This window comes from Hypomesus transpacificus, chromosome 17, assembly GCF_021917145.1.
Source record: "Hypomesus transpacificus isolate Combined female chromosome 17, fHypTra1, whole genome shotgun sequence".
NCBI lineage: Eukaryota > Metazoa > Chordata > Actinopteri > Osmeriformes > Osmeridae > Hypomesus > Hypomesus transpacificus.
In genome coordinates, this window is record NC_061076.1 from 5613713 (window position 1) to 5625738 (window position 12026).

The following is a 12026-nucleotide window of genomic DNA, read 5'->3' on the forward strand; positions in this document are numbered from 1 at the left end:
TAGTTGTGTCGTCTTTTTTTGTTTTGTGATTTTATAAGAAAAGAGCACATTTGAGACCATCAGATGGAACTGTCATTTAAAATGTTAAACATAAACCACCCTGCTGAAATCACCCACCAGGTGGCTCTCCATACTGAAGTTTAATCGACGAATTTCTCATAAAGGGTTCATTTTTATAATTAAAATGATAAAACGTATAGGGGGAAATAAAGTCGTGTATCGATGAAAACCCCCGAATATACCGAACAATAATGGTGTGTATGCAATACTGCCCTATATTGTGTGTAGTGTAGGGCAGTAGCCTACAGTGTAGCCTACATTGTTATAATGCCATGCCTGCAATAATCTGATGGAATATGCAAAGCTTTCTTGACTAGGCTTCTTGGTTTGGCTCAAGAGTTAAAACTCGTGGTGTGGGTTAGGTGACCACAGCGGAATAAAAAATAAAGCTGATGGAGGTGCCAGTTGTGTTGCAGATGGTAACTGTCATGCTGAAACGACGTGCCACTGATGACTGTCTGTAGGCGGTAGATAATGGTAAAACGAGAGAGAAAACGAGAGAGCAGGTGGGCGGAAAGAAAACTGGCTGCGATCAAGGAGTCATCCTGTAAAAAAAACTGCGAACACACATTGAGCATACATTTGGCTGTAGCCAAACGTTGGACACTTGTACAAAGAAATTAATCTGGATTCTTCCTTGGTCAGCGCCAAACTCACGTCCTTCCCTGTGTGCAGGTAAGAGGCACCGATGGAGGGGAATGATTAGATGATTTATGACATTGTACTATACCTGAGTTTTTTAACACGATCATTTTCATCTGTTCATCTTGAATTAAAATGAGCCGTAGTATATCTAATGATGGTAAAAAATTGGTGTGAATAGGACAATGATTCCTAGCAGAGGAATAGGTTCATGTGTTTGGAGCCACCTGTAAGCACAAGTGCAAAGCATACTTTCTCTTTGTAGTATCAGTAAATCTCATTATTTATAGTAAAATAACGTCTCTATTGAGCCCAAATGCTTGATCAGAGGACCTTATAACAAATATTCGACTTTCTCTTAAGACATCTCCACACACCTGTTAAACTTCTCCGAACCAATCTATTCATTGGATTTTCAATTGTTCGTTTAAAAACAGTTCCCCCAACGGAGTCCAGTTATTAGTTTAAAGGAATAGTCTATTACGAAATAATGAAGAATTAAAGCATTAATCAATCATTTAATTAATTAATTAAGCATCCTGGCAGGATGACAGGTGTGGCAGATAAGTTCCAGAAGGTTCAGAGGTTCAGGGGTTCCAGAGTTGCCGGGATAGTAAAAAAATAAAAAATAATTGTTGGAGAAAAGTGGAGGAGGTAGCGAGACATAAGAGTAAAACAGTCGTTGTTGTAGTTAGCAGATGGGAATCAGATGTTTGAATGGTTTCTGATTATCAGACGAGTTGGCAGAGGGGAGTTGTAGTGTGGTCTTCTTCTCCCAAACCGTAGTAATACCCAACCCTGTCTTGTCCAGGCTGAGGAGCATGGGTGTGGAGTTGGCAACGTTACTTCTGCTGCAGCAAGCACTGTCCCTGTGGTCCACCAGTGACGCCATGGAAGCCACCAGCGCTCCAAAGGGGTGCGGCCCTTCCGTCAACTCCTTCTACTACAACCTGTGTGACCTATCTGCAGTGTGGGGCATTGTGGTCGAGGCCTTCGCTGCTGCAGGAGTGGTGACTGCCTTTGTGCTATTGGTCACCCTCATAGCCAGCATGCCTTTCGTGACAGACAAGAAGAGGAAAGCCATGGTGGCCCTGCAAGCCAGTGTCCTGGTCTTCACCCTGGGGCTGTTTGGACTCACCTTCGCCTTCATTGTGGGCCGGGACTTGATCAGCTGCACAGCGCGGCGTTTCCTGTTTGGCGTGCTGTTCGCAGGCTGCCTGTCGTGCCTGGTGATGCACGGCTTGTGGCTGGCCCTGCTGGAGAGGAGGGGCCGGGGCCCCCGGGCCTGGACACTCTGTCTGGGGGCCCTAGCGCTCTGGTTGGTTGAGGTCATCATCAACACTGAGTGGATGATTATCACCGTGGCCCGGTACCCTGTTATGGCGTCTGCCATGACAGACGCGTCCTGCAAGATCACCAACCAGGACTTTGTCATGGCTCTGGTCTACGTGATGGCACTGCTGCTGGCCGTGATCCTGATGGCAGTGCCCACGCTGACGCACAAGCACAAGAGCTGGCGCAGGGACGGAGCCTTCATCCTCGCCACAGGGGTCCTCTCCACAGCCATCTGGGTGGCCTGGATCGTCATGTACATCCATGGGAACCAGCTGACTGGGGGCCCCAGCTGGGACGACCCCACTCTCGCCATTGCCCTGGTAGTCAACGCTTGGGTGTTCCTGGTCCTCTACACCATACCAGAGATCTGTTTCCTCAGCCAGGAAGACGAGGACCAGGAGCAGCCCAGTGATGGAGACCACGTCTACCCAGCCAGGAGCCTTGTGTACGACAACATCCTGAAGGACCAGAGCCCTGGCCAGCAAAACATGTACATGGAGAACAAGGCCTTCACAATGGACAAACCCCATACAGGTATAGCACAGTTGGGCCTCAGTTAACATCCCACACTGGTCAGAAATCGAGTTTCCTACTTCAGTGCCTTTTCCTGTCCAACAGTGCTAGTCATGACCTTATCAGCAAGTCACGCAAACATGGCATACGGTGTCCCTCATCCCACATCAACCTGGCATGTTCGATGCTATCTTAAAACCCGGCTCATTAAAGTACTCATGATAAGCCCTCGGATGAAACACATATCGTATTGTTCTATTTTTCCTGCTCACCTTTCCCTTCACTTTGCCAGTATTGACCTGCAAATGTATTTGTTTTACGAATGACAGATCAGTTGGAACAGGAGGGCTATTCTCATTGTCGCTTTCCCTGTCCATGGTTTCCCTCCAGTGCTAGCCTAGATGTACCTGCTGGCTCGAGGGACCTATGACAGGATGAGATGAGGGTGTGAAGGGGTGACCTTTGCCAGCAGACTAAAGAAATAATCCCCCACACACCTTGTCATTTGTCAGGAGTGTATGTACAGTACATTCATTAGCACGGCACAAATTGTGTAAGTCTGAAGTTAGAAGTACACTGCTGCATCTTTGACAGTCACGGTAACTCATAATGAACAGTGCTCGAGCATCCGTCCTCGGTTCATTTTTATGAACTGTTGCCATAGAGACGGGAGTGTGCTCATCGTCTTCAAACAGTGGCAGATGTGCAACCCTAACCATATACAGTGACATTTAAAACCTCCAGCAATAACTACCAGACTGTCTCAGAGCATGACTGCTACAGGAGTGTAGGCACATCAAGTCTCACATAAAGATAACAATCTTTCTATTGTAAGTGATTGATGGCCCTCTGTTTCCATTCCCCGCCACCCAGCCAACACTGGGGTGTCTCCGTACAGTGGTTATAATGGCCGACTACGCGGCTGTGTGTACCAACCCACTGAACTGGCCCTCATCACCAAGAGTCTAGCAAATGTGAGTGGTATGCAACTGATGGGACAATTCACGCTCAAGTGCTTTAACGTCTTGACCCTGAACTAATAAGTCTTTCTGACTGGTGTGTGTTTGTGGTTGTCTTGGTTCCTTCTCATTAGAGGGAGCAGTCCCAGGAGACCATCCTGCCAAGGGCCACAGCCCCTCCTCTAAACCAGGGCAGCAGCAGCGCCTTGTCCTCCCCTCCACACCCAGCACTGCCACACGCAGCCAGCGTAAGTAGACGTGACCTCTGACCTCCGCCATATACACCACTACTGACTGAAGATGCATGAATGCCTTTCATGGCCTTGCTAAAAAGTCACTGTTCACACCAATATTGTACAGTTTGATTACTTTATAAGTAGTTACATTTAGTCATACAGCAGACGCTCTTATCCAGAGCGACTTACAGTAAGTAGTTGTATATAAGGTACCGGTAATTGGAATTTGTCTTCTTATACAACCCAATAGAAACACACACACACATCATATGCATTTCTTCAGAGATGAATAACATTCAGGTGTTGGTTTTCTTGCAGTGCATAAAAGAGCTCATGTTTTAATTCTCACCCTCAGGGAAACGGTTTGAACAAGAGGCCTCTGTGGTAAACCTGCAGTACTTTGACCCTGTTCCTCTTCAACTCCTGTCCACCTCTTTTCTACTCCACTCTGCCCTGGTGCTTGTGTGTATCTGGTGATGACCGACAAGATAGCTTTACATTCCCAATAAGTGTGGTGGGTTTACAGTCCACTACCCGCAAGTAGAATCATGCACTGACGGAAAGAGATGACCCCAGAGTAACCAACCTAAAGGGACAATCAATCAGTTTGCTACTCAAATGTGAGTCATAGAGAATCGCAAAGGGTTCAGCGTAGGAGACAGAGCTAATACACGTTTCAGCCTTCAGTTTCTCGTTGGCCTCCTGTCCAGGTTACCTTAAGGCGTCAATTGTTTCCCCTCTTTGTACTGATGCTGTATTTGACTGGAAAGGGTATTTATGCACACCATGTCCCCCAACCCTCAAAATGACACATTGAGAACTCTGACGTCTGAAATGGAACCTGTCTACGTTGTCATTAACGTAATATCAAAAGTTATTATAATGTATTTGTGTGTTTTCAAATACCACTACTTGTGCAGATAGTCTTCTGTGTGTTTGTATCATCAAATCCACAAGTTAAATCATGTTATTTTGGTTATTGTGTATTACTTTGTAGGTGTTTTGTGTTTACATGTAAAAACAATGCAATGATTGAGCAAACAACAATCTGAATGTTAAATATATTTTCATGTAACCTTATCAAACATTGTAGAAAATTATATGCTTGAATGCGTTCACATTTTGTGTAAAGAGAACCATTTAACAACAGTCAACAAATAAATCAGGTAAATGTGTATTTAGTTGTTAAATCAATTAGTCATAAACTGAAGTAGCCAGCACACCAAGTCAGGAAGGGAACGTTGCATGAGGAAGGTGTCTGAAGTTGAAAGTACTTTGACTTTTACTGGGTATTAGTATTTACATATGCAGTGATAAGCTTTCAAAGCCTGTGGCCTCTTGCAAGTATGCACAGTAGTCTGCTGTTGTAATCTGGAGACTTCCTGACTGCTGTAAATGGAAACGACACAATGCGCTTGCTTTTCCATATACTTTGTATTTAAATGTTATGTTCCATTTCTCTCATACTTGCAGTATATCCAACATTGACAGCTGCAAAATGAGCAGGATTTTTTTGGGGTGAGCAGAGAAGTTATTTAGCCGTTCACACATTTAAAGCGAGATAATCCACTTTTTCTTATGAAACAAGTGACACAGTCTGCACAAGCAGTTAGCACAGCACTGGTAGTGGCATGCGCAGAGACCAGCCAGAAGCACTGTATGTCCATATATCTGTTACATAAAGAGGCTGAGTGGGCACAGAGAGAGCACTCTCACTCTCACTTCTGAAAATACGCTTTTGCATGACTGACTATCGATCTGTTTCGAAATGGCAATCTAGTTGGAGTAACTTGCAATGAGCACGTGTTGATGTTTCACTTGAAACAAGAGCTCGTGCTTAGCAGAAAGGCTGTCCTCGTTTCACCTCCTCGGTGAAACGTACATTTGTTCAGGGGTAATTTACCAGTGAACACTCAGGCACACTCAATAACGATGTTGAGTTTCTGCTGCCTAGCAGCGTACTGGATACCCTCCCAGTCCCACTTTCTTCCACCATCCATGTGCACGTTCAGAGAGACAGAGTGGAAACAGAAAGCATGGTTTTATAATCAACGGATGTTTGTTTTTTTAATAGATAGCAACTAAGGCATGTGAATTGTGAGCTACGCCAATAAATGTGAGCTTTGCGAGGTAGACTAGACTGTATTGGCCAGAAAGATACAATTTCCTTAGGACAACCGATGGAGAAAAAACAACTGTCTCGGTAGAATATATATTTCAACAAATGGGAACAGGTATAGTTAAGAGTTGTTGTTAAACAACTTAAATTCAAGACTTTTCCCAAATCAATGTAAAACAATAGTCATTCTGTGGTATTAAAACTGATCAACAGCTATGAGGTTCATCCATGTGACTTAACCAATGCTCTTGGCCCGAGCCTAAACGGATTAATCACTTGTATCCAGGAAGAGGGCTGCCATTCAGACAGGAACCAGTCACCTGCCTGAGCCAATTAGAGACTCATTAGCCAGATTGGTTGACAGGATGTCGATCTGTGCCACTGACTCTGGACAACAACAAAGCCAGTCTGGATTGACTTGAGTTACTTTTGTTGCCAATCATTACCATACCCTGATAACGAGCTACATTATTCAGGGAGACCAGTTAGCTTTGGAAAAGGCAGGACTTATGCTTTCCTCAAGGCCAAACATTTGGTGGTGCTTAGGTTCAGATGACATCCTGCCACCACTAAACATCACAGCCACCTGTCCCACTCATTGAGCCAGTCACTATGACAACCTTCAGAGACACACACACAACGGCAGGACAGTTTGATGATTTCTGTTTCACTAACTTCCAAGACTTTTTCTCTGACTGGAAATATATTTTGTCAGACATTCCCCAGTTTTCTACAACTGGAAACCCTGAGAGTAAAGGAGAAAGGCATCCGGAGTGGTAAAGTAATAAACTCACATTACAGAACAGTGTTACAGAATCCGTAACGTGAAAAAAGCGAGAAAACCACCAAAAGTGTTGCATTGTTTGGTCTTGAGGCCAATACTTGGACAAAGGGTCCATTCATGGCTGGAGCGAACGGATAGTCAACCTTTTCAGGATTACTTAGGTAAATAGGCTGTGCCAGGCTCTTGTAAGCTTTTTATATACAAAACGCAGGTGATTTGCTTAGGTCCGGGAGTATTAGCCGTCATCGAGATATGACGTGATCATGGTCACAAGTCCAGCTGTCACTGTCTCTGTGGCCACGGTTTTCTGTCTTCAAAGGACGAATAGCACCTATAATCTAATGTTCAAGGATGGTTTTGCAGGAAGAGCCTTACAATTTGTATACCAATGTAAAAATATTAAGCATTTATTTAAATAATCACAATTTTTCAAACAAGGCTTTCCATAGACATAAACAATACAGACATAGCTGTGTGTAGGGAAACTGACTGCCATCTAGTGACCATAATCTAGAAATGCCAAAATGTTTGTTTCTTTGGCCCTGTATTTTCATGGTGTTCAGTCCAAAGAGCCTCCACAGTAAATGGTAAAGCTTTCAAATTTACGATCGAGTTGCCAGTCCATGTCTCAATAGCTTTTTAGCTACATACAATGAGTCTGACTTTCCACCAGACGGCAATGTAGCCACCATTAAGTCTCTGTACCCTGGATGGGTATCAGTCATGTGACAAGGCTAGCCCTTGTTCCTGGTTCTGTGTGGTAATGCCGGTGACGTGAGGCTTCAGAGGTTCATGAGCTTGTCCAGGCCAGCAGCCTTGCTTTCCTGCTGCTTCAGTTTCTGCTTCTTGAGGTAACGGTATGCCTCCACCACACGCAGCCTCTCTTCCTCCACGATCCGCTGCCTGGCCATGGAGGGCTTGACCGTAGAGCTTGTGGCTTGGCCCAGTAGGGAGTTCAGCAGCAGAGCCTTGTTGATGCCCTGGGGGGACAATGTAGACAAACCTAATGCAAGACCATTAAAAATAAACTTTGACATAAGTGTAAGAGGTATGGACAGCAACATCATATGAGATCCAATATGGTCTTTGTCACTCATTCTTTCTCACACATCCCCCACTTACCTGTCCCTTTAAAGCCGCCTTCTTTGGTTTAACACTCAAAGTTGGTGGGGCCATAGCAACTTCACCAAATCTAACTTTATCTACAGACAAATGAAGAAAAGAAAACATCAGACAATGACGACAGGAATTGTACTGCTCTACACAACACCATAATTTCCACAGAACCTACCAATGAGCTTATCGTTTTCCAACTTATCTTCTTGTCTGTCCAGCTTCTTTTTATGCAGCCTCTGAAGTCGAGACTTATTATACCTGCAGATCATATTTTAGATGATCAAAAGCTGCTTATTTTTTTGTTGAAAATCTGTGTATAGCATGATGACACAACTTACTCTTTCTTTTTTTCTGACTTCTGGTTTTCCTCAGGCTCCTCCTGGTCCTCCACCAGCTCAGGTTGTCTCTCAACTTGGTTCTTGGTGAGGAAAAGGACATGCTGAGTCTCGCTGTTCATGCGTTGAACGTATGATTTCTCTGACTCCTTCTTTCTTCTACGAAAATGGGGGACAGGGATGTCCTCAACCTGGGTCTCTGCTTTCATCTTAGGTTTGGGAGTAATGACTATAGGTAGAAGAAGAGAAATCAGACACCAGGCACACAAAATAGCCTACATGGTATGGAAGCAAATCGTGACCAAAATTCAAATGAAAATGCATTTCCAGAAATGCATTTTCATTTAAAGAATGTGGCTGCATTATTTGACTCATAAATCAAATTAGTATTCAATCATCCTATTTGCATTTTCATTTTCTTCTTTAAGACTGCTCATTCTTTCCCTTAATTAAAATGAAAACGAAAAAGACATTTGAAATTTAATTTTCAAAATATGCCCCAGCAAATAGATACCAAAATTCAATTTGAAATGTAAAATTTGAAAATGAAAATGCATTTCCAGAAATGCATTTTCATTTTAAGAACGTGGCTGCAAAATCGTGACCACAATTCAAATTCAAATGCATTTCCAGAATTGCATTTTCATTTTCAAGAACGTGGCTGCAAAATCGTGACCACAATTCAAATTCAAATGCATTTCCAGAAATGCATTTTCATTTTAAGAACGTGGCTGCAAAATCGTGACCACAATTCAAATTCAAATGTATTTCCAGAAATGCATTTTCATTTTAAGAATGTGGCTGCATTATTTGACTCATAAATCAAATTAGTACTGATTAGTACTGAGCGGACATTGCATTTTCATTTTCATGTTCTGCCCGCAAAGAACTGCCCATAATTCGAAAACGAAAATGCATTCTGAGCGGCGCAGTAGAGTGACGTCAGTAGCCGCTCTTCTTCAGCTCCCTGCTGACCGAGCTACCCATCTTGTTCGGTAGGGGGCGGTGTGCACATACGCATTGCATTACATGACAAATGTGCCGGGAAATTGATTGAATTGCCGGGTCTTTAGAGGACGCATCACAGATCATGGCGCTCCCTCAAATTGTGCAGACACTGATAGAATTAGCTGAGCTGGTAGAAACTAATAATATATCTGAGTCTGATGCCCGTGACCGAGTAGAACAAGTCACAGAGAGCTTGGCTGCATACTCTGCCGTCACAGACGTACACATTAATGAGGTTGCCATAGTAAACCTCTCTTCAGTCCTGGAACGGCTGGATGCTGTGGTGGAGCCTCAAATGGGACGGGGACGACCAACCATCCACATCCCTTGAATTATTTTGATCCAAAAATAAAACATTCTAAAATTCAGATTGCAGGAATTCAGATTCTTGAAATTCAGATTGCGGAAATTCAAATTCAGATTGCGGAAATTCAGATTTTGTCTGAACCAGGCCAAAGGTGAAACAGCTTGCTTTCACAGGAAAAAGTAGACCATTTAATAAATAGTTTTCGATGGACTCGAACGGGATGTGGATGGTTGGTCGTCCCCGTCCCATTTGAGGCTCCACCACAGCATCCAGCCGTTCCAGGACTGAAGAGAGGTTTACTATGGCAACCTCATTAATGTGTACGTCTGTGACGGCAGAGTATGCAGCCAAGCTCTCTGTGACTTGTTCTACTCGGTCACGGGCATCAGACTCAGATATATTATTAGTTTCTACCAGCTCAGCTAATTCTATCAGTGTCTGCACAATTTGAGGGAGCGCCATGATCTGTGATGCGTCCTCTAAAGACCCGGCAATTCAATCAATTTCCCGGCACATTTGTCATGTAATGCAATGCGTATGTGCACACCGCCCCCTACCGAACAAGATGGGTAGCTCGGTCAGCAGGGAGCTGAAGAAGAGCGGCTACTGACGTCACTCTACTGCGCCGCTCAGAATGCATTTTCGTTTTCAAATTATGGGCAGTTCTTTGCGGGCAGAACATGAAAATGAAAATGCAATGTCCGCTCAGTACTAATCAGTACTAATTTGATTTATGAGTCAAATAATGCAGCCACATTCTTAAAATGAAAATGCATTTCTGGAAATACATTTGAATTTGAATTGTGGTCACGATTTTGCAGCCACGTTCTTAAAATGAAAATGCATTTCTGGAAATGCATTTGAATTTGAATTGTGGTCACGATTTTGCAGCCACGTTCTTGAAAATGAAAATGCAATTCTGGAAATGCATTTGAATTTGAATTGTGGTCACGATTTTGCAGCCACGTTCTTAAAATGAAAATGCATTTCTGGAAATGCATTTTCATTTTCAAATTTTACATTTCAAATTGAATTTTGGTATCTATTTGCTGGGGCATATTTTGAAAATTAAATTTCAAATGTCTTTTTCGTTTTCATTTTAATTAAGGGAAAGAATGAGCAGTCTTAAAGAAGAAAATGAAAATGCAAATAGGATGATTGAATACTAATTTGATTTATGAGTCAAATAATGCAGCCACATTCTTAAAATGAAAATGCATTTCTGGAAATGCATTTTCATTTGAATTTTGGTCACGATTTGCTTCCATAACATGGAACACAATATACATGTTATAATATTGTTAAATGCTGACATCTAACGTTTCTGACCTTTTTTAATCTTTTCGGTCGGCTTAGGCTTTGGTCTTTTTCCCTTTTTCATTCTCTCTTTACTTTTCATAATTTCACGGAGACGAAATGGGATTTGCTGAAGATGTTCGTCTTGTTTTGGCCGCTCATCTCGCTTTGGCTTCTTACTGCACACAGAAACGCAGAAAATGACAAAATCATTCAAAAATCATCCAGGTGTATCATACCTTAATCATCGAGTAATCATCGAGTAAGGTACTATGTAGTTATCAACTACAGCAACCATACACTCGATTGACTATAAACATGCTAGCTAGCTGGCTAGCTAAGTAGCTTGAAATCGTCTGTCGAATTTGTCTGCTGTCAAGAGCAAACTCGTTTTATACAGTACGTACCTAACATGTTGTCCGGTTTTGCCACCTCGTTTTAACGTCTCACTGGATTCCGTCTGTTTACGCTTTCCCATGTTGTTTTCTGATATCTGGGGCTAATATTTTCAAAACAGCAAACCACATGGGTGTACACGGACCATCAACTCTGACCCCTCACCCTCAACCTCTCAGGTTCAGCCAACCAGCACTTGACGACTGAAAATGCGAACCGTTCCCTGCTTTTACCATGTGCCACCGCAAGATGACGTAAATGGTCTGTTTGCCTCTACAAGACAATAAAACTAATAATAATAATCCCCTCGAATATGTTTTCTGTTAGATCTGTGAACTGGACACATTTACTTAAAACTATAAGATTGTGTCTTTTTATATTTATATATTTTTTTTTTTTGGGGGGGGGGGGTTAAATCAGATATAGGTTAGCCCATGAGTGTAGCTTACTATGTGCTTTATCAGCAACATTGCAAAGGCCTTGCAGGAGCTGATGCTGATGTGGTAGTGTTAGGGCAGTGGAGAGATGAGCAGGGCTCAGTTTCCCTGCTCTCACATGTCAGTGAGGCGTGGGGATCATGATACAGCCAGTGGACTGAGTACTGGCACACGTGTTATGGCACCTGTATGCCCATGGGTCTGGTCTGGTGTCTCTGTATCTTCATAATGGCTTCATAGTGGAACCCCTGGAACTCACGCTAGATTCATTGCATTTTATTAGCACACTTCTGCAACTCTGTAGATGTTGCAGAAATGGTTATCCTCATAGTAAACATTTGAAAGAAATAACCTTGTATTAGCATGTTTGTTTTCTGCCTGTGTGTTTGTGTGTTTTACAGTGTGTGCCCCTGACTATAGTATGTCTCAGATTACAGAGGGGATCTGTAATCCATGAGATAAAAGGTGCAGGTACTGTAGAAG

At 43.0% G+C, this 12026-nt stretch overlaps 2 protein-coding genes across 2 annotated transcripts; one reads left to right on the forward strand and one right to left on the reverse strand.

Annotated features, from left to right (window-relative positions):
• Window positions 1-398: 398 nt before the first annotated feature.
• On the forward strand, window positions 399-5393 carry LOC124479750 (G-protein coupled receptor family C group 5 member C-like). Its single transcript, XM_047038635.1, has 5 exons — window positions 399-735; window positions 1514-2571; window positions 3424-3524; window positions 3644-3757; window positions 4101-5393. The coding sequence occupies exons 2-5, from the start codon at window positions 1524-1526 to the stop codon at window positions 4131-4133; spliced, it is 1296 nt and encodes a 431-aa protein (XP_046894591.1). The 5' UTR covers window positions 399-735; window positions 1514-1523; the 3' UTR covers window positions 4134-5393.
• A 1646-nt stretch (window positions 5394-7039) lies between these two features.
• ccdc137 (coiled-coil domain containing 137) lies at window positions 7040-11289 on the reverse strand. The gene is made up of 6 exons (XM_047038231.1): window positions 11118-11289; window positions 10744-10889; window positions 8103-8328; window positions 7940-8022; window positions 7771-7850; window positions 7040-7628 (listed from the first exon to the last, which is right to left on the reverse strand). The coding sequence occupies exons 1-6, from the start codon at window positions 11186-11188 to the stop codon at window positions 7431-7433; spliced, it is 804 nt and encodes a 267-aa protein (XP_046894187.1). The 5' UTR covers window positions 11189-11289; the 3' UTR covers window positions 7040-7430.
• Between the last annotated feature and the right edge of the window lie 737 nt (window positions 11290-12026).

Coding starts and splice junctions, on each gene's coding strand:
- LOC124479750 (XM_047038635.1), top strand. CDS start 1,524: ATGGGTGTGGAGTTGGCAACGTTACTTCTGCTGCAGCAAGCACTGTCC. Junction 3,525..3,643: donor TCACCAAGAGTCTAGCAAAT/GTGAGTGGTATG, acceptor CCTTCTCATTAG/AGGGAGCAGTCCCAGGAGAC. Junction 3,758..4,100: donor CACTGCCACACGCAGCCAGC/GTAAGTAGACGT, acceptor TCTCACCCTCAG/GGAAACGGTTTGAACAAGAG.
- ccdc137 (XM_047038231.1), bottom strand. CDS start 11,188: ATGGGAAAGCGTAAACAGACGGAATCCAGTGAGACGTTAAAACGAGGT. Junction 8,329..10,743: donor GACCGAAAAGATTAAAAAAG/GTCAGAAACGTT, acceptor TTCTACCTATAG/TCATTACTCCCAAACCTAAG. Junction 8,023..8,102: donor AAGTCAGAAAAAAAGAAAGA/GTAAGTTGTGTC, acceptor TATGATCTGCAG/GTATAATAAGTCTCGACTTC.